The sequence below is a fragment of the Peromyscus leucopus genome, chromosome 22 (assembly GCF_004664715.2).
Source record: "Peromyscus leucopus breed LL Stock chromosome 22, UCI_PerLeu_2.1, whole genome shotgun sequence".
Classification (NCBI taxonomy): Eukaryota; Metazoa; Chordata; class Mammalia; order Rodentia; family Cricetidae; genus Peromyscus; species Peromyscus leucopus.
Genome location: NC_051081.1, coordinates 7,687,307 through 7,714,936, shown reverse-complemented (window position 1 = coordinate 7,714,936; position 27,630 = coordinate 7,687,307). Strand labels below are relative to the sequence as shown.

The 27,630-nt window shown below is 47.4% G+C and overlaps 1 protein-coding gene across 3 annotated transcripts in view; it reads right to left on the bottom strand.

Moving 5' to 3' along the window:
• LOC114680858 (cytochrome P450 4F22) overlaps nt 1-27,630 on the bottom strand; it is a 42,295-nt gene that overhangs the window by 4,373 nt on the left and 10,292 nt on the right. For 2 of the 3 annotated variants that reach the window (XM_037197912.1, XM_028854022.2), the window contains 9 exons: nt 23,444-23,538; nt 20,123-20,345; nt 17,242-17,386; nt 8,994-9,047; nt 8,049-8,176; nt 7,742-7,866; nt 4,974-5,241; nt 1,807-1,873; nt 1,563-1,692 (listed from right to left, as the gene is read on the bottom strand). In XM_037197912.1, the coding sequence (XP_037053807.1) occupies nt 1,563-1,692; nt 1,807-1,873; nt 4,974-5,241; nt 7,742-7,866; nt 8,049-8,176; nt 8,994-9,047; nt 17,242-17,386; nt 20,123-20,344 (1,139 nt within the window). In that variant the 5' untranslated portion in view covers nt 20,345; nt 23,444-23,538. The remainder of the gene's footprint in view (nt 1-1,562; nt 1,693-1,806; nt 1,874-4,973; nt 5,242-7,741; nt 7,867-8,048; nt 8,177-8,993; nt 9,048-17,241; nt 17,387-20,122; nt 20,346-23,443; nt 23,539-27,630) is intronic. The other variant, XM_037197913.1, reaches the window with a different exon arrangement.

The window sequence follows — 27,630 nt, the reverse complement described above, 5'->3', positions numbered from 1 at the left end:
CTCCTCTAACCTCCACATGCATGCGGTAGTACACACATGCATGCAGGGTGGGGCACACATGCATGCACGCACACATAATAGATAAATAAATGAATGTAATAGAAACAAAAAAGCAAAAGATGTCTGGGAATGTCGTTCAGTGGTGGTCCAATGGGTTGGTATACGTGAGGTCCTAGGTTCAGACAAGACTATCTGACCATCAACCAATCACAGTCGTGACAGATGAAGACAGCAAGCAATGGGTCTGCTGCCGGGGCTGCTGCTGGGCCCAGCACTCACCTATTGTTGGTGAATCATTGTGCCATCATGGGAGGTACCAGGGCAGCTAGGAGCCTCAAAGCTGCAGCAAGTTACTAGCTTGTATGCATCCTTTCTGGTTTCATTTGTTGTGTTTTCTTTGTTTTATTGCTGATTTCAGAATAGTTTATTGTACTCAGAAACCCCAAATGGACTAGTTATAACTATTAGTTCATTTTGTGAATGTGTGTGTGTGTGTGTGTGTGTGTGTGTGTGTGTGCATGTATGTTGTTTTGAGACAAGGTTTTGCTATGTAGCCTAGGCTAGTCTCAATCTTACTGCAATCCTCCTGCCTCAGCCTCCAGAGTTGTTGTGGTCATGGCGTCTCTTCATAGCAATAGAACACTGACTAAGACACCAGCTTGGTGTTTTGTTTTGTTTTGTTTTTTGTAACATGGATTTTCTTTCATGTTTGAAAGGCAACATTTTGCCAACTGAGGCATCTCCCTCAAAGATGCTTTTTTGGAAACAATGATTCATATAGCCCAGGCTGGGCACAAACACAATATGTAGACAAGGCTGGCCTTGAATGCTTCCTGCTTCAGCCTTTGAAAGTCGGAATGGCAGGTGTGCCACCATGCCTGGCTACAGGGCTGTGCTCTCTGTATCGCTCAGAGTCAGCTCACATTTCAAGACTGTCTTCCTGTTCTCTGTTCTGCGCTTTGTCTCTGCATCATGATCACCCTGGCAAGCCATTTCCTCCTAATTGAAACATTGTATCCCAGAGGGCGATGTGTCTGCAGGCATTACTCTCAGGCCAGGGGGGCCCTTCCTACCCACTTGTTGATGACTTGCCTCCTCTGTAGTGTGTCAGTGCACACAGAACTTTTTTTACTCTTCTGGAATCCGCATTGAGAAGAACATGCCCCAGAGTAACCCCGGATCCTAGGAGAGTTAGGAGATACCTGGAAGAGACCTGAACCCAGCCAACGATTTGGAAGCAGCCCTACTCTACACAACTGAGCCCAGTGGTCACACACACAAAAATCGTGTGTGGGTAAAAGCGATAACTAAACGCTTGCTACAGGCCACTGGATTTGAGGGATGTTTGTCATGTGGTGGGACCACAACAGTTGCTGATGGAGTGGTTCTGAGAACTGCTGAAGAAGGGGTAGGCATCTCAACCAGTCCCAAGAACTGGAATTCTGAAAGCTTAAGGGACTTGTCTAAGGCCACATAATCAGAACGTGGTAACGAAGAGACTCACACTCAAAGCCCCTGGCTTCAGTTATCTCCCTTCAGTCCTCCCGACCCTCCCAACTGACCAGTCCAGCTCTTCCAGCTCCCGGCCCTTCATGACTTCTTGGATCTCTTCCCGGCACTTCTCCTGGTACTCGGGATACTTCGCCAGGTTGAACAGCGCCCACGACAGCCCACTAGATGTTGTGTCGTGACCTATGGGCAGACAGGTGTAGTGGAGCTACCACCTCCAGGCAGGTTAGTGTTCCCTGAGGTGTTCCCCACACCAGGACAGCAACACTTCTTCTCGGCCTCACTCGGCATCCTTACCTTCAAACATGAACGTGTCTGCCTCAGCTCGGATGTCCTCATCAGACAATTCCTTTCCCTCTTCATCCTGCAATGGCGGTGGAGGATGCTGAGCCCACTTCACCCCACTTCCTACATCCTAGAGGTTCCCCAAAGTCAAATCTACCTATTTTCCCATTTGACTTTTTCTTTTCTTTCTTCCTACTTCTATTTTCTACATTTATTTATTTAGTGTATGCACACATTTATTTATTTAGTCTGTGTGTGCATGCATGTATGCATTCATGCATATGCTATGCTGCACATGTGAGAACCAGGACAACTTGCTAGGATCATTTCTCGTCTTTGAACATGTGGGTCCCAGGGATTGAACTCAGGTCGTCAGTCTTTGCAGCAAGCGTCTTTACCTGCTGAGCCATATTCTCAGCTCATCCCTTCTACCCCACTCTCTCAGAGACTCCATATGCCGCCCAGACTCATCTCAGTCTCCCAAGCGCTGGAGTTACAGGTGTGCACGCACCACTGTGCCTGGCTTCCCATCCACCTCCTCCTAACCTACACTGGGTACAAATGCTCCTAGCAGAGGGAAGGATGCAATGTACTATAAAAGAGATGAAAAGGGGAAGGAATGTCAAAGGGAGTTCAGACAAGCATCACTTGACAATTATGTTACAGTTCAAAAAACGAATGAAGGGAACAGAAAGATGAATCAGTATGTAAAGGTGTCTCCTGCCCATCCCGACAGTCTGAGTTCAATTTCCAGAACCCACATGGTATGAAAGAATCAACTCCCATAATACGTCCTCTGACCTCCACATTCATGCTGTGGCACATGCATGTTCACACACCTTCATGGACTCACAAAATGAATGAATGAATGAATGAATAATAAATGCAAAAAGAAGAGGAGGGGAAATGCATTAGGCAATTTCACCATTTACATAAACCAACAGATACAACTTCACTAAGTGATTAGGTGTGTGTGTGTGTGTGTGTGTTGTTGTTGTTGTTGCAGATGGAGTCAGAGCTGTGCATTTCCTAGGCAAAGCTGCCTCTCAAGCCTCTCCTGGGAGATGCTATCTGGGATCAGAGAACAATTTTCAGGAGTCGATTCTCTCCTTCCATCATGTGAGTTCTGGGGATCGAACTCAGGTCATCAGACTTGCTGACAAGCCTCCTTACCCACCTAGCCACCTTGCCAGCCCTCCTCCTCTTCTCTCTCCTCTTTCTTCACTGTGATCCTTTCCATTTCTTCACAGGTTATGTAGCCCAGAGTAGTCTCAAACTTACAATCCTCCTGCTTCAACCTTCCACGTTCTGGGATTATGTGCCACCAGACCCAGCTGTTCTAAGTTACCTAGGATGACTTAACCCACACAAGGGCCACGATCATCTCTGCACACCAGCATTTACTGGGTAGCTCCTGGCAGCCATTTATCCTGCTGGATCGCCAACAAGTTTGTCATCAGGTCTTACGAGCACCAGGACACAAGAGATGGGAATGGTGATCTCAATCATATGCCCTCTGAGTGGCAGAGCCATGGCTGGAATCCAGAACTGCATCAAAAATTCCACACGAGAGGCTAGGCACACACCCCTGTGACTCCAGCACTAGGGAGATGGAGGCAGGAGGATCAGAAATTCAAAGTCATCCTCAGCTACACAAGGACTTTGAGGTCAGTATTGACTAAACTAGACACTGCCTCAAAAGGAAAAAAAGGCAACAAACAAGAATGACTGGGGAAGTAGTTCAGTAGTTAAGAGCACTTGCTGTTCTTGTAGAAGATCTGGGTTTGGTGCCCAGTACTCAGCGTCCACATCAGGCATCTCACAACTGCCTGTGACTCCAGCTCCAAGGAGTCTGACCCTCTTCTGGACCATAAGGGCACTTTTACTCAGACATACACATGTATACATATTTAAGAGTGAAATAAATGTAAAAACAGCAGGCTGGCGGGATGCTCAGTGGGTAAGAGTACTTGCTGTACAAACACTAAGACCTGAGTTTAGATCTCCAACACACATTTTATTAAAAAATAAACAAGTAAATAATTTTTAAAAGACGCCATAGCTTTGTGTGCATTGGGGACAGAGACAAGCAGATCTCTGTTGCTGGCTGGATAACCAGACTAGATGAAATGGCAAGATTCCAATCCCATGAGAGACCGTGACTCAAGGCAGAAAGCAATAGAGGAAGATACCACACTTCCTACGCTGGCTGCTGAATCCAAATGTACATGTATAGGCACTCATACCCACACACTTACATACACACAAATCCACAGAAGGATGAGCCGTAGCTGAATGACAGGGCACTTGCATAGTATTCTTTATGCCCTGGGTTCAATTCTCGGAGCGCCAATGATAATAAAAACAAGAGTGTTTTGACTGGAAGTTTGTTCGGTGGTTTTACAAGCACTTGCTGCTCTTCTAAAGAGCCCAGTTCAGTTACAAGCACCCATGTCAGGGAGCTCCCCTGTAACTCCAGGCTACCCAATGCCCTCTTCTGACTGCCACGGGCATGTGCACTTGTGCGCACAAACCCATGCATAGACACATGGTTAAAATTAAGAGTGTTTGCACAGAACCTATAATCATCTTCTTGTATACTTTAAGCCCACCTAACAGAATAGCTGGGCATCATGGCATATACCTTTGATCTCACCACAAAGGAGGCTGAGAAGGAGGATTATAGACTGTGAGTTTGAGGCCAACCTGGAAATTGCTGAGGGAGAGGAAGAGGAAGGGGGTAAGGATGAACAGATTAAGCTGGGAAGATGGATCAGCAAGCAAAGGCACTTAGACACCAAACCTGATGGGCCCCGAGTTTGAACCCTGGAACCAGACCCGCATGGTTGGAGGAGAAAACCAGCTCCCACAAGTTGTCTTCTGATCTCCATAAAAGCTCCCTAGCATGCGTGTGTGTGTGTGTGTGTGTGTGTGTGTGTGTGTGTTTAGTTTACAGAAATGTTCCACAGAACAGACCACACTCTAGACTATAATGGGGCTCATTTAAATTAAAAAGACCGAAGTACTCTGTTGTGACATCTGAAGGAACCCACCCACATTGTACCCCTAAACCTGGCTCCTTCCTGTAATCCCCAAGAGTTTGAGCATCTTTTTTCATCAGTGGTTGCAATTCCCATGCCAGGCTCTAGGGGCAGAAGCCCGCTTTCACCCAGCCTTACCTTGGCCAGCAGCAGCACATCTATGAAGTCCAAGGTTTTGCCTTGCTTGGCCTTCAGCCACGCCTCGGCACCCTGCTGGCGCAGCGCCCGCCGCCGCTCCTGGATGACTTCAGTGGTGAACTTGTGCACGGTGTCGCAGGCCTGACGGAAGCGCCGCCCGTCGGCCGTGAGGTAGTAGATGAAATCCAGATAGTGATGCAGGCGGTACTGGCGTCTCACCACCAGAGCGCTCAGTTCGATGATGGAAGAGATGTAATCGCTCATTCTCCTGCAGAAAGAAGGGCAGTCAGCCACCCGCGAGGCCCAGAGAAACGCATGGGGCCCAGCCTCTGTTGCATAATGACAGACAGAGGTCCTGTATTAACCGTATTTTGTTATTTTTTTAATTATTTTTTATTTTATGTTTGTGAGTGTTTGCCAGCGTGTATGTCTGTGCACCAACTGTGTGCAGTGCCTGAAGGGACCAAAAGGGAGTCTGATCTACTGGGGTTGGAGTTACAGATGATTGTTAGCTGCCACGTGGGTATTTGGAACTGAATGATGAGCTCCCCAAAAGAAGCAAGTGCTCTTAATAGCTGGGCCATCTCTCCAGCCCCTATATTTTCATTTAATCTATATTCTCTCTCTCTCTCTCTCTCTCTCTCTCTCTCTCTCTCTCTCTCTCTCTCTCTCTCTCCCCTCTCCTCCCCCATCTGTGTGTCTGTCTGTCTGTCTGTCTGTCAATGGACTGCAAGGCTGTGCACATGCTAGGCCAGCACTTTACCAACTGAGCTATATCGCCAGCCTTTTTGTGTTTCTGAGACAGGGTCTCTTGTTGCCCAGGATGGAGTCAAACTCACTATGTAGCAAAGACTGACCTTGAGCTTCTGATTTCCCTGCCTTTTTGCCCACCAAGTGCTTGGATTACAGGCATGCACCACCACACATGACTTATTTTATTTAAAGGGTTTTGTTTTGTTTTGTTATTCTTTTATTTTTATTTTATGTGTATGAGTGCTTTGCTTGCACATCTGTGCACTACATATGTGTCCCTGGTGCCCTCAGAAGTCAGAAGAGGGTGCTAGATCCCTGGAACTGGAGTCAGAGGTGGTGGGGAACTGCCAGAGAGGTGTTAGGGAATCAAACCTGCATCAACAGCATCAAGTGCTCTTAATCACTGAGGCATCTCTTCAGCCCGTGTTTTCAGTTTTAATTATGTCTGGGGGGGGGGTCCTGAATGTATGTGTGTTCACCACCTGCATGCAGGTTGCCTAGGAGTCCAGAAGAAGGTACCAGATTCCCCCCGAACTGGAGCTGAAGGTGGTTTGTTAACTGCCCATCGTTTGTGCTTAGAACCAAATTCTGGTCCTCTGCAAGAGCACTATGTGCTTTTACCCACTGGTTTATCCCTTAAGCCCTGTACCTGGCTTATTTTATTTTACTGCACAAGACTAGAAATGGAGCCGAGGGCCTCCTACATGAGGCCCTCCATTCAGAGCTGCACAGCCAGTCCATAACAAATATCTGGGGAGTGAGTGTTGTTTTATTAGTTCACTCAACAAATATTCACTGAACGCTTTTTACATGCCAGGGAAGCTGCCACATTATTTTATCCTTCGAGCCTATCTCAACATCAGGTATTCTCATCTTTGTGTAGCAAAGGACTGGGGCGGGGGGGGGGGCAGTGGCTCACTCCTGCAATCCCAACACTAAGGAGATGGAATCAGGGAGGATCAAGAGGCCACCCTGGGTACAGAGTGAAAGCCTGGAGGATGGGATGGAGGCATGACCCAGCAGTTAAGAGCACGTACTACTCTCCCAGAGGAATCAAGTTTGATTCCCAGCACCCACGTTGGACAGTTCACAGCTTGCCTGTGACTCCAGCTCCAGGGCGTCTGACACCTCTAGGCTCTAGGGGCACCTGCATTCATGTGCACGTACCTATGCACAGACACGTAGGCATGATATCTAATGACAGACAAGTTTTTAATATATCTTTTTAAAGAAGGAAAAGAAAGTGAGGATGAAGAAGGAGGAGGGCAGATGAGGACGAAAAAATAACAATACAGGAAGGAGATGAAGAAAAAGAAGAAAAGGAAGAAGAGGGAATAAGATGGAATAAGAGGGAAGAAAAAGGATAAGAAGGACAAGAGGAGGAGAGAGAAGAGGAAAGAGAAGGAGATGGAGGAACTAAAGAAAGAATGAGGTGGGCATTTCCAGGCTGTACCCTCTCTGTGGAGGAATGAGGGAGAGTAGGGTTTCCTGAGCATCTACTAAGTGCCAAGACACTGGCTGACATTGTTTTACTTACTTAATTATGTATTTATATGGGGGTTTTGCTTGCTTGCCTGCTTGCTTGCTTGCTTGCTTTTGAGATGAGTTCTCAAGATATAGTCCAGGCTATCCTAGAACTCACTAGCGAAGCTGGCCTTGACTCAAAAGCAATCTGCCTGCCTCTGACTCCAGAGTGCTGAGATTAAAAGCGACCACCACGATGCTCTATGGGGTTTTCTAAGCTGTCCAGGCTAAACTCAAACTCAAGATCCTCTTGCCTCAACCTCTCTAATGCTAGGATTATGGATTGTGGGTGTGAACTACCACACCCAGCCAAAATCTCGTTTAATCCTTTTTATAAGAGAACTGAGGCTCAGAGAGGTGGTGTCATCTTGGGGGCCACCCAGGAAGAAAAAGAAAGAAAGCAAGGCTGTGGGTGCGCAACCCAGCTTGCATCACAGCAGGGAGGGTCCCTCTCTCCTCCCGCCCCCACCTACCCTAGGGGCCACACTCACTCCTGGCAGTCACTGTTGTAACTGAACACACATTTCTGAAGGCTGTCCAGGGTCAGGAGGCTGACGTGCTCAAACATGTCAAAGGAGGCCACCGAGCCTTCTGCCAGATGCCGCCGCCATTTAGCCTGGAAGAGAGACCCAAGGCAACCAGGCATGAAGACCACGGCCCACGAGCTAGTCAGACGGGAGCAGGCGGGATCCTAATCGCCAATCCAGTTCAGGCGTAGCAAGGGACGCTGCCCCCCTCCGCTCTGAGGTCTTCCCGGATGAGGCCAACCTCCTCCCACCACTCAGCCTCAGGACTCACGTGCATGATGTCCGTGCACTGGTTGAAGATCTTCATGTAGGGCTTCAGGATGTCGAAGTGGAAGGCGGGCGTGAGCAGGCGTCGGTGCCGGCTCCACTTGTTCCCTTTGCTGAGCAAAAGTCCATCCCCTGAACCCAGAAAACCAAGGGCTACTGGCCTCTCCTCTCCCCCGCCTGCTGAAGCGCTCCAAGAAACCCCATACCCTTCTGTGATTTCATGTAAAATGCAATCATTTTGGCTCCACGTTCAGTATGAGGTGTGTTAAGAGGCCATTGGAGAATCACAGATAAACAGGAGCCACACACACATCCCCACCCCACACCCACTTCCTCCCCAGCTGCCAGCTGGTGCCTGCTTCACATGATCCCAGTTCATCCTTAAGATTGAAAGCTACACGAAGTCTCAGGCCATGTGTCAGAAATGGAGGGAATCTTCAGCCCCAAGACACACATCAGATGAGGCTTTGTGTCCTGAACTAATGGGATAGGAATCTGGGGAGGGGACAGGGCTAGACACCACTCACTGAAGATCTCAGCCAATGAGAAATCCAAAGGGCAGAGAAATTTTAGAAATATAAAAACCAGGGAGAGATGGCTCAGCAGTTAAGAGCGCTGACTGCTCTTCCAAAGGATCTAGGTTCAATTCCCAGCACCCACAAGGCAGCTCACAACTGTCTGTAACTCCAGTTCCAGGAGATCTGACACCCTCATACAGACATGCATGCAGGAAAAACACCAATGCGCTAAAAATAAATAAATTTTTTTTAAAAAAAGAAGTATAAAAACCAGTTTGGGATCAAATTGAGTGGGTGGACAGCCATTTTGCCTATCCTCTGTGCTAACAGGCAGCTTTCCAAAGTTGTAAAATAAACAGGTTTACTTTTACTACGCTGAGTAGCCTGCATGCTTATGAAATGAAGACCAGCATCCTTTCTTCAGCACTCACCTAACCACGGCTTCAGGAAGCTATAGAAAAACTCATCCTTGGGCGCAATGGCAGCTGTGGAGAGAGAGGAGGCATGGGCATTCCAGACCGAGTTCTGACCTCCGCTTAGGACCTCCTTAGGCCTCTTCTCTAGGTTCCTGCCTCCCATCTCACCCCACCTTCACATCTATCACTTGAGAAATCTTACAACATGCTGATCTGAACTCGAGTCTCTCCTGCTCGAACACCTCCCTCGGCTCCCCATTAATCTTGTAAAAGAGTTTTTGGGTTGGGCATGGTGTTTTATGTTTGTAATCCCAGCAGCTGAGATACTAAATCAGGAAGATTACTGTAAATTTCTTTTTTTATTTATACAGGATAGCATTAGCTATATACATAGTGAGTTCTAGACCAACCTGGGCTGCTGTGTACTAACAGCTTTTCTAAAATAATAAATAAATAAATAAATAAATAAATAAATAAATAAATAATTTGGGCCTGCAAGATGTCTCTGTGAATAAGGGTGCTTCCTGCCAAGCCTGATGACCTGAGTTTAATCCCTGGGACTCAGAAGGAAGGGGAAAACTGACTCCCACCCACAACTTGTGCCCCGACATCCACATACATAATGTAGTGCAGACTCATACACATGTGCACGCACGCACTAAAACTAAATATAAAAGAAACCCAAGCTTTAGAAAAAAATATATATGTATTTATTTACATATGTGTTTGCATGTGTAGGCACACTCGTGCCCTGGCACTTGTGTGGAGGTCAAAGGACAACTTGTAGGAGTCGGTACTCCCCTTCCATCTGGGTCTCAGAGACTAAGTTCAGTTTGTCAGGCTTGTCAACAATTGCCTTTACCTGAGGAGAGCCATCTCACTGGGCCTGGATGCTGGACTTTCTTATATTGAAATAAATAATAAATAAATAATAAAAATCCACGCTCAGCCTCCCGCTGATGGCTCTGACGCATCCGGTCCCTGCACCCAGACTCTTCTGCTCAATCCTTCAACAGTCTCACAGCACAGCATCACTCACCGCCAGGCCATGTTCCCTTGGGAAGGACCACACGCCCTAACCTTCCCTGCTCTCAGCTCTGGCCCAGCATCTGAATCACGGCTGTAATCCCACAGCCAGCCTCACCTTCCCGTCTGTCTGACATGCCGGCCTGCTGACAGTGAGTGACAAGAGCACCCGCCGCTGTACCCACCCATCACCCACCGGCACCTGGACAGGGCTCATTTTCAGAGCCATCCATGATCAGCCCTGGTCCGGACATTGCCCCGAACAGACATCTCTATCCTCCAGCTCTTGTCACTCCCATCACACAGGACCAACAGCATAGAGCCTCTCTGCTCCTAAACAATGTCAGGTGTCCCTTGTTGTTGGAGAGCATATCTGTGTTCCCCAAAGTTCAGATGCTGAGCCCAAAGTTTTAAGTTAGCTTGCGATACATAGTGAGGCTCTTTCTGACTAAACCAAAAGCCAGCTAGTGAAGTACTTGCCTTGCAAACAAGACAGCCTAAGTTTGGTCCCCAGAACCCACATTTAAACGACACCAAAGCTGATAAGATGGTGAGTGGGCCAATGAGATGACTCAGTGGGTAAAGGAGTTTATAGTCAATCCTGAACACCTTCGTTCTGATCTTGGGTCCCACAGGGTGGAGAGAACCAACTCCTCTGGGTTGTTCTCTGACCTCTTCACATGTGCTATGGCCCTTCCTCTGCCTTCCCCACATACCAGACAAAAATTCAATTTAATTTTTTAAGTTGCACTTACAATCCCAGCAATGTGGGGGTGAAAAGAAGTGACTGTCTGGGGCTCACTGGCCAGCCAGCCTTGGCCAGCTCCAGGCTAGTGAGAGATCCTGTCTCAAAAAAAAGACGGGAAGCACCTGAGGAATGACAGCTAGGGTCGTCCTCGGGTTCCCACTTGCACACATGCTCCCAGACCAACACACACTTACACACACACACACACACACCAAAAGCTGGATTAGGGGATCTGGAAGGCCCCATTCTCCTTTTTTAACCTGCATCTACCATGATAACCATCCATCATGGCTGGATCTGGCTGCCGTGATGACCAAGAAGCTCCAGGGAAGAGAACATGGCAGCTTTGAGTGAGCCTGCACTAACGAGGCAGGTCCTGGGGCCGGGGCCGGGGCCGGGGCCGGGGCCGGGGCCGGGGGCGGGGGTGCTGTACAGCAGTTCTTCAAGGGAAGAGACTCCTCGAGGGTGTCCTGCAGCAACTGCATGCCAGGGTGAACTTCCTGCTACCGATGGCTTCAGGCCATCAGTAATACCATCGGGCCTGGTATCATACTGCTGTTTATTTTTGTGAACTGGCAAGTCATAAGCTTTGCAATGAGATCTAGGAAGGAACCCCATGTCACTGTGGGACACCAGGTCCCCAAGACCTTCAGAGATGGGGGTGCTATTTGGCACTATGAGGTTAAGAATATCAGGTGTGGATCCCAGATCTTTGTAGATGATGTTGCAAAGACTGCTAACCAAGGAAACTCAGAGAAATCAAAGCTGATGCAATGAGCTGGGCGTGGTGGCACATGCCTGCAATCCCAGGAGGAGGCAGGAAGTTCAGAAGTTCAGGATCACCTTGGGCTACACAGTGAGTTCAAAGCCAGCTTGAGACACCAGAGACTCTGCCTCAAAAGAAGAAAAAAGAACCTTTTTCATTCAGTAAATGAATGAATGGATGGATCAAAGGGTGGGTGGATCAGGGGAAAAATAGGAGCTGGAAAAGCAGTTCTGAAAGTAAGAGCACTTGTTGTACAAGCATAAAGACTGAGTGTCAATCCCCAAAACCCAGGAAAAAAGTCAGGGCCCAGAGAGCTGCTTCAGTGGGTAAAGATGCTCGTCACCAAGCCTAAAGACCCAAGTTAGCTCCTCGGAACCCCCATGGTTGAAGGAGAGATCAGACTCTTGCGAGTTGTTCTCTTCCCTCTGCACACATGCTGTGGCTCACACCTACCCTAACACACACACAAAATCAATAAACAAAAACTCTATTATAAAAAAAACAAGTCAGGCATGGCTGCATGCACCTGTGACCCCAGTGCTGGAGAGTGAGAACAGAATCTCCGAGGCTCACAGACCACCAGTCTAGCTGAAAAAATGTCAAGTCTCAGGTTCATTAAGGACTTGTTCCTTGAACTACAAGTGTGCATACACACACACACATGCACGAACGCACGCACGCACATACGTACGTACATACGTACACTTGTTTTTAATTTTAAAAGAATAAAGAAAAGGAAGGAAGGAAAGGAGAAATGAATAGTTGGATGAATGGATAGGTGGGTGGGGTTGGTGAGTGGATGGGTGAGTGAATGGGTGGACTGATAGATGGGTGGATGAATGGGAAAAGGGATAGGTAGATGAGTGGGTGGTAAGTGAATGGTAGATAGATGGAAATTTAGTGACTGGGTGGGTAGATATTTAGTGAGTGGATGAATGGATGGGTGGGTGGATGGATGGGTGGGTGGGTAGATGAATGTGTAGGCAGATGAATGGGTTGGTAGGTAGTATGGGTAAGTGGATGAATGGATGATTGGGTGGGTAATTGGATGTATAAATAGACAGATTGGTGGATGAATGGGAAGATGGGTAGGCAGATAGATGGGTGAGTAGGTGAGTGGATGGATAGATGGATGGATGGATGGATGGATGGATGGATGGATGAATGGAAAGCATATGTGTAGATGGATAGGTGCAAGGTGGTTGGATGGGTAAATAAATGAATACGTGGAAAATTGCGTGTATGCATGCATGATGTATGGATGGGTGATTGGGTAAGTGGATGTACAGATGAGTGGATGAATATGTAGACAGATGTATGGATGGCCAGAGGGAGGGATGGATGGATGGATGGATTAATGAATACCATCCCCCTTGTACACCATTGTTGTGGAATATTAGTTTAAGATGTGTTACATTTGTTTATGTTGTGGATTATTTGTTTAATGATGCAAACGTGTGTTGCATTCTTTTATGTTGCATTTATTTAACTCTATGAAGCTGTGTTACTTTGCCTGCCTAAAACACCTGATGGGTCTTATAAAGAGCTGAACAGCTAATAGCTGGGCAGGAGAGGGATAGGCAGACTACCAGGCAGAGAGAATAAATAGGAGGAGAAATTTAGGAGAGAGAACAGCAAGGAGCAAGAAAAGGAGGAGAGGAGGACACCAGGGGCCAGCCACCCAGCCACACAACCAGCCACAGAGTAAGAAGGAAAGAAAGATACATAGAATAAGGAAAGGTAAAAAGCCTAGCGGCAAAGTGTAAAAAGAAATGGGATAATTTCAGTTAGAAAAGCTGGCTAGAAACAAGCCAAGCTAAGGTCAGGCATTCGTAAGTAAGAATAAGTCTCCATGTATTTATTTGGGAGCTGGGTGGTAGGCCCCAAAAGAGTTTAAAAAAAAACTACACACCATAGAAAGGTTCGAATGAACAGGCACCCAAGGATGTTTGTACACCCAACGTGACTCAGCCACCAACGCACACTTCCCTGCATTGGCAAACAGCATGCACAGTCATCCTTCATCAGTCACCCCTTCTGTTGCCTTTCTGTGCCCAACCCATGCAAGGTGATGCCAGTGATCCAAGGATGGCTCAGCTCCACTCCCTGCCTGCAGGAGCTCCTGGGTGGGGTGGGAAAGGGAAGGAAAGGCCCACACCAGCCAATTACCAAAATGGCAGAGAGCGTGCCAGGTGCTAAGAAAGCCACAGAGGAAGGGCTACCTACCGGAAGGCTGGAGAGGTTTCCGAGCAGAAGTGGCACTGAAAGCAAGATGGCAGGACAGTCACCTCTCTCTTCCTGGCTCTGGAATCCAGGCTGAACTAGTCAGGAGTCTTACCCATACTCAGGTTTGGCCCATGGTTGCCTGGCTCATATACCCGCCACTGGCCCGAGCACCCCAGGATAAAGTGCAAATCCATCTGCTTCTTGGTCCAGCTTCCTCTTAACTCTCAGTCTCCTTTCCTACTCCCCCACGCACATCCCCTCTACTCCATCCAATCAAAGCACCTGAATTCCCCTAGCATCCTCCCACTTCTGTACCTCTGGACTGACAAGCTCCTCTGTCTCCGACTCTACACCTGACTAACTCCTACACATCCTTCAAAGCCTGGCTTTACTGACTCTTTTTCTAGGAAGCTCTCTCCTGGGATCTTCTGGCTCCTCCTCAACTCTATCACTGTCCTTCCACGATGGCCATGCTAGAAAGGGAAGCTGCCTCTACCAGGCTGGTCATGCCACTTCAAAGGAAAGTGCTTCGGAAAGGCTCCTACTACACGGTGCCCAGCTCAGAACTGTGCTTAACAGCTAGGTCTGGCATCAGACTTTGGCCCTGCCAATCCTTGTCATGTAAACCTAGACAGGTCACCACTCTGACCCTCCATTTCATTTTCTTTAAAAAAAAAAAATGCATTTACATGTTTGAGTGTGTGTGTGTGTGTGTGTGTGTGTGTGTGTGTGTGTGTGCCAAGCAAGCTATGCAGGAGAAGGTCAGAGGACAACTTGCAGAAGTAGGTTCTCTCCTTCCCCCATGGGGTTCTGGGGATCAAACTCAGGTCATCAGGCTTGGCAGCAAGCACGCTTGCCTGCCGAGCCATACACTGCCCCTCCATCCTGGCATATGCTCCTTAAGTCTGCACACGTGTCCGTGGCTGATGAACAAACTGCCGGCTGATTCATTACTCTGATTACGACTATCGCTTATTGACAGCAAACACTTGTGAACTGAATGCTTGGGAAGCCTGTTACTGGACAAATAATGCACAGCCACTGTGAAAAACAGCAAGAGAATTCCCTAGAAAGTAAAATACAAGGCTGGGGAGTATGGTTCAGCAGGTAAAACACTTGCCTCACAAGTGTGAGGACCTGGGTTCGGATCCCCTGGAGCCATTTAAGACCACACAGGGAAGGCCCCCTACAGTGAGACGGGGAGGGGAGGTGGGAGGGTGGGGGGTGGGGGAAGGTGGGGGGTGGGGGGGTGGGGGGAAGGTGGGGTGGTGGGGGGAGGGTGGGGACAGGTGAAGATCCCTGGCCAGGAGCAATGAATGAGAGACTCTGGACCCCAAGGATGACTCAGCAGTTAAGGGTGCTTGCTTCCCCGTACTCATACACAGAGCATGCATACACAAATAAAAATAATAGAACCTTTGTAAAAAGTCAAACACAGGACTAGGAGACAGGACTCAGTAGCAGAGTGTTTACCTGCTGTGCTCAAGGCCCTGAGTTCCATGCCCGGTATCAGGGAGAGAAGGGTGGAGGGGGCCAGCAAGACGGCTCCGTGGCTTAAAGGCACCTGCTGCCCAGGCCAAGCAGCCTGGGTTTTGTCCCTGGGACCTCCATGGTAGACGGAGAATTGATTCCCACACGTTGTCCTCTGACCTACACACACACACACACACACACACACACACACACACACACACACACATAAAAATAAATCTTATTTTTTTAAAAAAAGGAAGGAATGAAGGGACAAAAGGCGGGGGGGGGGGGGGGGTTGTCTGTGAGAGTACAACCCGTGCGTGAATGTTCACTGTAGCATTGTTCACAACAGCCAGCAGGTCGGTGAATAAGCAAAGTCGGACCCATCTACACAATGAATCATAAAAAGAGCACAGGGCCAATCTGCACAATAGTGTGGATGGACCGGGAAGACAAGAGGCCGACTGAGAGAAACCAGACACAAAAAGTCTGGAAGCAGCAAGTCCATCTAGACAGAAACCAGGTTCTGGGAGCCAGGAGGTTCAGCAGGGAGGAACCAGAGGCAGGACCGCCTCCGGTGCAAGCTACTTGAGGGAATGATGAAAACCTTCGAAACTAGAGAGAGTGAGTTGTTGCACAACCTTGTGAACACACCAGTCCGTCAGTGACGGTTCACCTCAGAGCAATGCACTGCACTCTGGGCCAGTTCTGCCTCACTGAGGAAAGAACACATTGAGGGGGAGGGGGTCCAGCCTGGGCAACAGTGGCAGTGGCAGGTGGGCAGGCCTACAGGGAGGAGCAGGAGGGCGAGAAGCTCCTGGGACCCCCCCATCTCCCTCCAGGTTGACTCAGCCCCTCTCAGCTCTCCATCCAGCACCTCCAGTGGGGGCAGCCAAGGAGACAGACCTGGAGAGGGTGGAGAGAGCGTGCGGAGGGAGCCGGGCCTCTTTGCCAAGTGCCTGAGCACAGCTGACACTCTGTCTGGAGAACTCAGCCCAGGAACCTGACCATGGGAGGAGGAGGAGGAAGAGAAGGGTCGGAGAGGAAGGGAAAGAGAAAGAGAAGAGGAAAATCAGTAGAGAGAGAAAAGGAAAAAGGGGAGGTGGCTCAGAGGGTAAGGGTGGTTGCTGCCAAGGCTGAGGGCTTCAGCTCCACCCTCAGGACCTATTTGGGAGGTGAGAACTGACTGACTCCCACAGTTTTATGCATATATGCATGTACACACACATACAGGCACACACACACAGTAATATATAATAATAGACTTCTTTCAAGGCTCCAGAGAGCAGAGTGCTGGCACACAACTGAGAGGATCTTTGGTGTGAGCCAGCCTAAGCTACATAGACAGACCCTGTCTCTAAATACCAAACCAGTCCCCTTGGCGCTATGAAGACAACCAGCTCCAGGCAAGGTCATTCTGAGGATCCACTTCAAGGGGAATAGAGTTGGCCAGACTCACTCACCCTAAAGGATTAGGATTGAGGATGTCTAGAAGACAGAGACCCCTGGAAGATTTGGGAAGGACTTCCTGGAAGAGGGGGCTCTTGGAGCTGGGTGCTGAGAATGAGTGAGAACTCACCAAGCACACTTGGAAGATAAGTAGGGACAGCAGACAGAAGGATCCACATCTGCCTCCCTGCCAGCCAGCTGCCCACTGGATAACTGAAATGCTTGGTCATGGTGGGCAGGTCACAGTCTTAATGAGGAGAATACCATGGCCCAGGATTGAGCAGCACTTACTTACCCAAGCCTGGATGGACAGTTTGGATGAATGAATTGCTTGGATGTGACTTGCAGCAGGTGCGCAGCCTTGCAAAGTCCCTGAGACTCTTGCACACTGTCGCATTTTTTGCCCATGCTGTTCTCACAGCCTGTATTGCCTTCTTTGGTGAACTTCTGTTCATCCCTCAAATCCCTACTCAAATAACCCTTCCTCTGGGGCACCCTCGTGTCTATAAATCCCAGGAAGGTTCTGGGGATTGGAAGTTCACTCATCTCCCTCCCCCCAGGCCCAACCTGCCTACCTGAGGCAGCCAACACAGGCTTCATGTAATCAGGATGGACCAGCACCAGGAGAGGCAGGAAAGGCCCGACCCATGCCAGGATGATGTGGTGCATGGTGTCCAGCACTTTCTTCTCATTCTGAAGGCCCTTCTCATTGGGGAGATACTATGGCAGACAGAAAGGGACAGCGAAGACGTGACAACTCGGCTTAACCTGCTCCCGCCCCCTCCCACCACTGCCTCTCTCCTGCAGAACACCGACCAGACCAAGGGCCTCTTGCTGCCTTTCTCTGAGTCTCCCCCTCCTCTAAAAATAAATTAAGCGCAATGGGGCTGGAGGCCTGACTAGAATCCCCCAGTGAGGGGCTGGGGACATGCCTCAGGGGTAGAACTCTTGCCTAGGATTTGTGAGAAGGTGGATTCCAAAGACAGCATAGCAGGGGGAGAAAGGGAAGGAGGAAGGGAGGAAGGGAGGGAGGGAGGGAGGGAGGGAGGGAGGGAGGGAGGGAGGGGGGAGAGAGAGACCCAGAGAGAGACAGCGGGGAGCAAGCACAGCAGTGGTAAGAGCTGGCATTTATCAGATGTTTGTTGTATGTCCTGTTTAGTTTTGTCACCGGGACATCCGAGAAGAATCAAGGGATTGCCCAGATCTGACTGGCCTGTAACTATGTGTGTGGGGAATTGTCTTTATTGGTCACTGATGCAGGAGGGTCCAGCCCACTGTGGTCAGTACCACCCATGGGCAGGTGATCCTGAGTTGTATAAGAAAGCTCCCCAAGCCAGGGGAGCAAGCCAGTAAGCAGTGCACCCCCATGGTTTTCTACGACTGCCCTGACTTCCCCAACGATGGACTGTGACCTGGAAGTGTAAGTCAAATAAATCCTTTCCTCCCCTAAGCTGCTTTGAGTCAGAGTGTTTTATCATAGCCACAGACAAGCAAAGTAGAATACAGTGTTAGTAAAAAACAAATAAATAAAAATTACAATTAAACCATTTACGGTGGCAAATGTCTGCTATCTCTGCCCTCAACAGGTAGAGGGCAGGAGGATCAAAAATTCAATGTCATCTAGCTACACAATAGGTTTGAGACCAGATTGTGCTAGATGAGTTCCCTGCAGAGAGAGAGAGAGAGAGAGAGAGAGAGAGAGAGAGAGAGAGAGAGAGAGAGAGAGAGAGAGGAGCTGGGCCTGGTCGTGAATGCCTGCGGTCCCAGCACCAAGGAAGGTAATAGCGGCTGTAGTAGCCTGGGTTACATACTGAGACCCTTTCCTCAGGAAAAACAAACGAAGCCCGGAAGCAGAGATGACTTCCTGCCAATATGCGCTTGGAGATTAGCGTGAAAATTCATGTAGCAGAAAAAGATATTCTGACAGAGAACACAATTGGACGAAGGACCAGAGAGTTGACAAAGGCCAGCTTCAGAAACAGGAAGTGAGTTCTGGAGACTGTAGAGGGATGATAGGACAGGTCAGGAGCCTTCCTCTAGACTGTAATGGGGAGCCATGGTGGTGTATGAGCAGGAAAGGGTTGGAATGATTGGAATCCAGAATTTCTCAGGAAAGCTAGAAGATGGCAATTTCAAGGCCAGCCTGGGATACCAAAGCCAAGGTCTTCCTATGTTGCCCAAGATGAACTTCTGTGTTCAGCTGATCCTTCTCAATCAGCCTGAGTAACTGGGACCAGTGGTCTTGTGTCGCCATGCAAACTAATCTTTATGTCTTGAATGGTGTGTGTGTGTATGTGTGTGTGTGTGTGTGTGTGTGTGTGTGTGCGTGTGTGTGTGTGTGTGTGTGTGTGTGTGTGTGTGTGTCCCTAAGCTGGGGCCCTCATGTCATGTTTAGCGCCCCATCTTTCTAAAGAGACTCTTACTGTCTCAGGCATGATTGCTCACAACTGTAACCTCAACACTCATGAGGCTGAGGCAAGAGGATTTGCTGTGAGCTTGAGGCTAGCCTGAGCTACATAGGAATTCCAAGCCAGGCTGAGCTGCAGAATGAGACCTTGTCTCAAAGTAAAAATTAAAAACAAAAATAGATGAGTCAGGCATGCTGACATGTCTGTAACCCCAGCATTCAAGAGGTTGAGGCAGAAGGGTTATGAGTTTGAGGCCAGCGTGGCCTACATGAAAAGACTTTGTTAAAAAAAAAAAAAAATCAAATGCAAGGAAAGAGTTAGAATCTCAGTGTAGTATCATAACATTCCAATAATGAGAGTAGTTAGGTATGGTGGAGCGCGTCTTTAATCCCAGCACCTAAGAGACAGAGGCAGGCAGATCTCTGTGAGTTCAAGGCCAGCCTGGTCTACGTAGCAAGTTCTAGGAAGCCAGGGATACATAGAGACCTTGTTTCAAAACAAAAGAAGCAAAAGAGCAAGAGTAGAATCACCCTAATCTAGGTAAGGCTAGAGAAACACAATCTCCAGGAGCCCCCTCCTTGCTCCCACTCTAGGCTCCAGACCCCAAATTTTATGGGCACCAGTACCTCCCTGCTACATTGGTAGCTACAGAACTATAGAAAGAACTATTATTATTATTATTATTATTATTATTATTATTTATTATTATTATTATTTGTTTTGGGCATGGATCATTTTCTTTAAAAGACAATTGGTTACACCCGTAACTGTAATGTCACTATTGTACCAGTGGGTACATCTTGCCTGGCAGGTCTTTATTGGAACATTCCGCTCTGAGTAAGAAGACCACTGATGCAGCTTCCAGTACTAGGAAAGCTAGCCAGCACAGGGTACGAACTTGACTTTATAGTCAGCTCTGCCTCCTCCCAACGGTGAGACCCGGGGCAAACTGCTTGCCCTCTCTAAGGTCTGGTCTCCTACTCCACACAGTGAATCTGCGTCCAACCTTAAACCCACCCCGCCACCAGGTCTGCCCCTGCGCACTCACCATGGTCACGTGGCCCAGCAGCCAGTGGCGGCCGGGAGGCTCTGGGAAGCAGCTCAGCCTGCGACAGAGGGCGCGGAAGTCCCAACATAATTTGAATGCCTGCAGCAGCAGGCGGAAGAGGAGGAAGAGGAGGAATAGCAGCAGAGCCGACACAGCGTACACTCGAAAGGCTGTCTTCTCCAGCCCCAGCAGGTGCAACAGATAGTCCGTGATGGGCAGCATCCTAGAAGACACGCGGGGACCAGTCAGCGCAGCCACACACAGGAGGATCCTTCACTTTGTCGGCACACACATCTTTCTTTAAAAGACAAAAACAACTTCTAAAAAGGGCTTATTTTTAATTATGTGTGTATCGGGGTGACGGAGTTGCGCTTGTGGGTGCGGCGCTTGTGGAGGCTAGAACAGGGTTTGGAGTTATAAGGATTTGTGGGCATCCTAAAATGGGGGCTGGGGGCCTCAAACTCGAGTCCTCTGGAAGAGAAGCCATTGCTTTTCACTGCTGATCCATCTCTCCAGCCCTACTCCCCCCACCCTTATTTTCTTTCTTTTCTATTTATTTAACTGTTTGTTTGTTTATGTTTGCAGTGCTCGATGGAGATGCTATACCCAAGGTTGTCTACCCTCCCTCCATGTCCCCAGTCCCAAGACCCCCTCTGGACCCTCCTATCTGCTTGGGCACAGATAGTCAGAGTCGGGGGGAGGCAACACACACACACACACACACACACACACACACACCATGCACACATGCACACAAAGTAGCCCTCAATCAATGGCCCTACAGTCTTGGTAAATCAACACTCTAGCTCTCTCTGTCTCTGTGTCTCTGTGTCTGTCTCTGTGTCTGTCTCTCTCTCTCTCAATGTGTGTGTGTGTGTGTATGTGTATGCGCGCGCGTGTGCGTGAGTGCGTGCGTGCCTCTGTGTGTGTGTGTGTGTGTGTGTGTGTGTGTGTGTGTGTGTGTGTGAAATAAATAACACCGAGACATGTACTCTATGCAGGGTTTCCCAGCAAGATTAACTCCAGCAGCCCAAAGCAAGGACTTTCCTGATTGCTTTTCCCCTTCCCTGACTCACCTCTTCCTTCCTTCTTTCTTTTTTCAACTAAAGTGAAGATTCACATAATGTACAACATCATTTTTCTTAATTTTTGCATATTAAGTGTTTAATTGTGTGTGTGTGTCTGTGTGTGGGTATGTGCTCTCATGTGCGGGTGTCTTCGGAGGCCACAAGCCATGGATGCCCTGGGACTGGAATTTGGGGCAGTTGTGAGTCACCTACCATGGGTGCTGTGAACAGAACCCCCTCCTCTGTAAGAGTAGTACACACTCTTAACCACTGAGGCATCTTCCTAGGCCTAAAAAAAATGCCATTTTTAAATGAGCAACTCCTACAATAGAATATTATTCGGCCACAAAAAAGAATAGCCTGTTATTTTTGGCCAAAAAAGCACCTGGAAGACATCATGTTAAGTAACATAAGTCACTCAACCTCTTTCATTGGTTGACTGGTTGAAATGGTGTCTTGTTCTGTAGTTCAGGCTGACCTCTAACCCCTGGTGTGAAGTGATATTCTGCTTCAGCCTCCTGAGGGGCTGGGACTGCAGGTTTGGGCAACCATGCAGGGCAAGGGAAATAAGTCAAACACAGAAAAATAGATGGCAAGCCAAGCATGGAGGCACATGTTTATACTCCCAGTACTCAGGAAGCTGAGGCAGGAGGATCACAAGTGAGACTAGCCTGGGCTGCAAAGCTAGATTTTTCTCAGACAAGAGAAGCTGGCAGAAAAGGAACATCAGTTCTCTCTCGTATATGAGTACTTTTTTCTTAAGTCCACTGAGATATAATAGTGATTATTTAGAGTCTGAGAAGAAACCTGGGCCAGGAGTCACAAGCCGACAATTCTGCTACTCAAAAGACGGAGACAAGGGGGCTGAAAACATCCAAGGCCAGCCTGGCTGTGGTGGCACACACCTTTAATGCCAGCACTTGAGAGGCAGAGGCAGGCATGTCTCTCTGAGTTCCAGGGTAGCCAGGGCTACATAGAGAAACCTTGTCTCTAAAACACAAGAAAAGTATGGGAGGTGGGGGGCAGGAGAGATGGTTCAATGGTTAAGAACATTTTATGCTCTTCCAGAGGACCCGAGTGTTGTTCACAACACACCACCTCAGGCAGCTCACAACCACCTGTAACTCCAGCTCCAGAGGATCTGATACCCTCTCCTGGCTTCCTCGGGTACATATGTACTTGTGCATACACCCATACATCCACACATGCGCGCACACACACACGTAAAAGTAAAAGAAAAAAAATTATATCTTAGGTTTGTTCAGATCACACAATAAAGTCCAGGTCAGACCAACAACTTAGTGAGACTCTGTCTCAAAATGAAAAAGTAATCAGTCTGGAAGCCAAGTGTGGTGGTGTGTGCCTGAAATCTCAGCATCTGAGAGGCACAAGCTGAGGCCAGTCTGGGCTACAGAGTACATTCCGAGCCAGAACTGCCTCGGAGTAGGTCCTGTCACAAAAATAATTAATAAAGATTATGGAATTAATAAGGAAGTAAAGGTTTCACTGGCAGTTAGCATTTTCACAACACTGTGCAACCATTGCCTCTACCTAGAACACTGTGATCAGAACAATACCCCGGGTCCATTAGCAACCACTCCCTTGGTCTTCCCTTCATACAAATCTTGACCTCTACTGCCCTCTCTTTCTTCTTTTCTCTTTTCCCTTTTGAAAAACTTTTGAGACAGACATGACCTCATGTAGTTAGCGCAGGCTAGCTCAGACTTGCTGCTCCTCTTGCCGGGCACTGCCTCCCAAGTGCTGGGATGACATGGTGGGCCATCACATCCAGTTTACTCAGTGTCGGATCATCTTTGTGTTTCTGTGGGTTTTCTTCTCTTTCATACAAATGGCACCATTCTTGCCTGACTTATTCCTCTACCTGTTCCAAATTCAGCCACATTGGCAAGGATCATCGGTATGATCTTTGTACTGCTGAGTAATACTCCATTATCTGGACGTACCACACTTTGGTTCAGCCACTCATTTTTTGTTTCGTTTTGTTTTAGTTTTTCGAGACAGGGTTTCTCAAGCATAGCTCTGACTGTCCTGGAACTTGCTTTATAGACCAGGCTGACCTTAAATTCACAGAGATCTGCCTGCTTCTGCCTCCCAAGTGCTGGGATTAAAGGTGTGCACCACCACTGTCGGACTTAGCCACTCATCTCTTGATAGATATTTGGGCTGTTTTCATCTCTGGGAATGGGGAAATGTGCTACTCTGAGCATGTGCCTGTACATACTCCTTTGGGTACCTGCTTTCAATTCTCTTGACTTTCTTCTTTCTTTACTGGTATTTGCTGAAATCGCCCAGTTACTGGTACTCAGATCCTTGACTAGGGGTCAGCTCCTGAAAGAAGGAAAGCAGTGGCATGAATTGAAGCGTGAGCAGGGACATAGTGCTCCCCATGCATGGCACCACACGCCACAGGGATGTGAAGCCTCCATCTCAGGCAATCTTACACAGCAGGTTGTGACACTATTCATTTTCCAGACCAGGAGGTTAAATCTCAGCTCAGTTCCTCCAATTCAAAGAAGTAATGAATGAGTACCAGGGGCATGTGTCAGCTGCAGAGTGCCTGCCTAGAATCCCCCACTGAGGAGCTAAGACGTGACTCGGGTAGAATGCTGGCTCAGCATGCCCAAAGCCCTCAGTTTCATCCTAGCAAAAGAAAGAAAGGAAGGAAGGAAGGAAGGAGGGAGGGAGGGAGGGAGGGAGGGAGGAAGGAAGGAAGGAAGGAAGGAAGGAAGGAAGGAAGGAAGGAAGGAAGGGAGACAGAGAGAGAGAGAGAGGGAGAGAGAGAGAGAGAATCAAATAAAATAAGGTTTTGGTGAGAAACTGGATAAACTGGAACCTGTGTGCACCACTGAGAAAACTGTGAAAGGTTCAACCACTTTGCAAAGCATGCTAATTATCCCTGTGAGAATTAAACAGGTGTGTGCTGCCTGCACTTTTCAGCACTCAGAGACAGAAGCAGGAGGAACAGGAATTCAAGGCCATCCTCAGCTACACAGTGAGTTTAAGTCTAGCCTGAGCTACATAGCTACATGAGAGCTCATGTTTTTAAACACACACACACACACACACACACACACACACACACACACACACACACACACAAAGGGCCAAAGAGATGGTTCCATGGGTAAAGACACTCGACATCAAGTCTGATGACTTGAGTTTGATTCCCGGGACCCATGTGGTAAAAGGAGATTCAACTCCTGTACGTTGTCCTATGACCTCTACATGTATTCCATGGCATGTACACACACATCCACACAGAAAAATCAATCAATAAGTAAATGTAAATAAATAAACTAATATAAACCTAGAATAACATATGATTCAGCAAGCCCACCTCTGGATGCATTTCCAGATGAAAGATCTCAAAGAGATATTTGTACAGCTTGTCCAATAGTAGCAATATTCACAGTAGTGGAAAAGCACAAACCACCATACTGTCCACAGACAGGTGAGGGGATGAGTAAAAGATGGCATGTACTTACTGCAGAACATTACTCAGTGAAGACAAGAAAGGAGAAGTCAGGCATGTGCTTTGATACAGATGAATCTTGAGGTCATTACACTCAGTGAAATAAGCCCAATGTAAAAAGATCAGTGTTACCTAGAAATGGTAGCTCATGAATATAACTCCAGCATTCAGGAGGCGGAGACAGGAGGATTGTGCATTCAAGGCCAGCCTGGGCTATGTAGTGAGTCTCTGTCTTGTAAAACAAAACAAGAAGAAAAAAAAAGAAAGAAAGAAATGGAAAGCCAGACCAGTAGTGCTGCTCTATTTATTAAGGTCCTAGAGCCGTTTGAGGTGTGGATACGGGAAGCAGCATCAGAGATTCTAAGGGCAAGGGGAGCCACGTACTGAATGTGTACTGGGACAGTTTCCACAGTGTGGAAACATCATGTGCCACATGATGAATGTGCTCTGTGTTACTGAGTTATGCTCCAAACACTTCCGATGGGAAAACTTGTGTGGCCTCTATTCTACTACAATTAAAGCTGTTTATTGGGCCTGTGAGATGGGTCAGTGGGGGAAGTGTTGCGTTGAAAGTCTGACGGCCTGAGTTTGACCCCCAGATCCCATGGCGGAAGAAGAAAACTGACTCCAGCAAGTTGTCCTCTGATCTTTTGTTGTTGTTTTGTTTTGTTTGTTATTTGTTTTTGGTTTTGGGTTTTGGGTTGTTGTTGTTTTTGTTTGTTTGTTTGTTTGTTTGTTGAGATGGCGTTTCTCTGTGTAACAGCCCTAGCTGTCCTGGAACTCACTCTGTAGACCAGACTGGCCTCAAACTCAGAGATCTGCCTGCCTCTGCCTCTTGAGTGCTGGAATCAAAGGCGTGGGCCACCATGCTACCATGCCGGGTCTAGTCCACTGACTTTACACACAGGAGCCACGGATAAATGCACATACACAAAATAAATGTAGCCAAATTAAAAGTAAATAGAATTTTTAAAAAACTGGTATGACTGTGTGCACCTCTAACCAGGGTGTTGGGGGATAGAGACAAGCACAGGCCTGGAAGAGCGCAGATTCCTATTTATACTTTCACTATTTGCAGATGATATGATAGTCTACATAAGTGACCTCAAAAATTCTACCAGGGAACCCCTACAGCTGATAAACTCCTTCAGTAAAGTGGCAGGATACAAGATCAACTCAAAAAAATCAGTAGCCCTCCTATACGCAAATGATAAAAGGGCTGAGAAAGAAGTCAGAGAAACATCACCCTTTACAATAGCCAGAAATGATATAAAATGCCTTGGGATAACACTAACTAAACAAGTGAAGGACTTTTTTGATAAGAACTTTAAATCTCTAAAGAAAGAAATTGAAGAAGATATCAGAAAATGGAAAGATCTCCCATACTCATGGATAGGTAGGATTAACATAGTAAAAATGGCAATCTTACCAAAAGCAATCTACAGATTCAATGCAATCTCCATCAAAATACCAACATAATTCTTCACAAACTTGGAAATAACAATACTCAACTTCATATAGAAAAACAAAAGACCCAGGATAGCTAAAAGAATCCTATATAGTAAAGCAACCTCTGGAGGCATCACCATCCCTGACCTCAAGCTCTACTATAGAGCTATAGTAATAAAAAACAACTTGGTACTGGCATAAAAACCAACATAAAGACCATTGGAATCAAATTGAAGACCATGACATTAATCTGCACACCTATGAACACCTGATTTTTGACAAAGAAGCCAAAACTGCAATGGAAAAGAAAAAGTATCTTCAACAAATGGTGCTGGCATAACTGGATGTCAATATGTAAAAGATTACAAATAGATCCATATCTGTCACTATGCACAAAACTCAAGTCCAAGTGGATCAAAGACTTCAACATAAATCCAGTTACACTAAACTTGGTAGAAGAGAAAGTAGGAAGTACTCTTGAAAGCATTGGCACAGGAGATCACTTCCTAAATATAACACCAGTAGCACAGACATTGAGAACAACAATTAATAAATGGAATCTCTTGAAACTAAAAAGCTTTTGTAGGGCAAAAGACATGGTCAATAAGACAAAATGACAGCCTACAGATGGGAAAAGACCTTCACCAACCCCACATCTGACAGAGGACTGATCTCCAAAGTATATAAAGAACTCAAGAAACTAGACATCAAAATACTGAACAATCCAATTTAAAAATGGACTAAAGAGCTAAACAGAGAATTCTCAAAAGAAGAATCTCAAATGACTGAAAGACATTTAAAGAAATGCTCAATATCCTTAGTCATAGAGAAATGCAAATCAAAACGACTCTGAGATACCACCTTACACCTCTCAGAATGGCTATGATCAAAAACACTAATGACAGTCAATGTTGGAGAGGATGCGGAGCAAAGGGAACACTCCTCCACTGTTGGTAGGAGTGCAAACTTGTACAACCACTGTGGAAATCAGTATGGCGGTTTCTCATAAAGTTGGGAATCTGCCAGGCAGTGGTGGCGCACGCCTTAAATCCCAGCACTCGGGAGGCAGAGCCAGGCGGATCTCTGTGAGTTCGAGGCCAGCCTGGTCTCCAAAGCGAATTCCAGGAAAGGTGCAAAGCTACACGGAGAAAACCTGTCTCGGGAAAAAAAAAAAAAAAAAAAAAAAAAAAAGAGTTGGTAATTGATCTACCTCAAGTCTCAGCCATCCCACTCTTGGGCATATACCCAAGGAATGCTGATTCATACCATAAAGATACATGCTCAGCTATGTTCATAGCAGCACTATTTGTAATAGCCAGAACCTGGAAACAACCTAGATGCCCATCAACTGAAGAATGGATTAAGAAAATGTGTTACATATACACAATGGAGTACTACTCAGCAGAGAAGAACAATGACAGCATGAAATTTGCAAGCAAATGGATAGAACTAGAAAAAAAAAATCATCCTGAGTGAGGTAACCCAAACACAGAAAGACA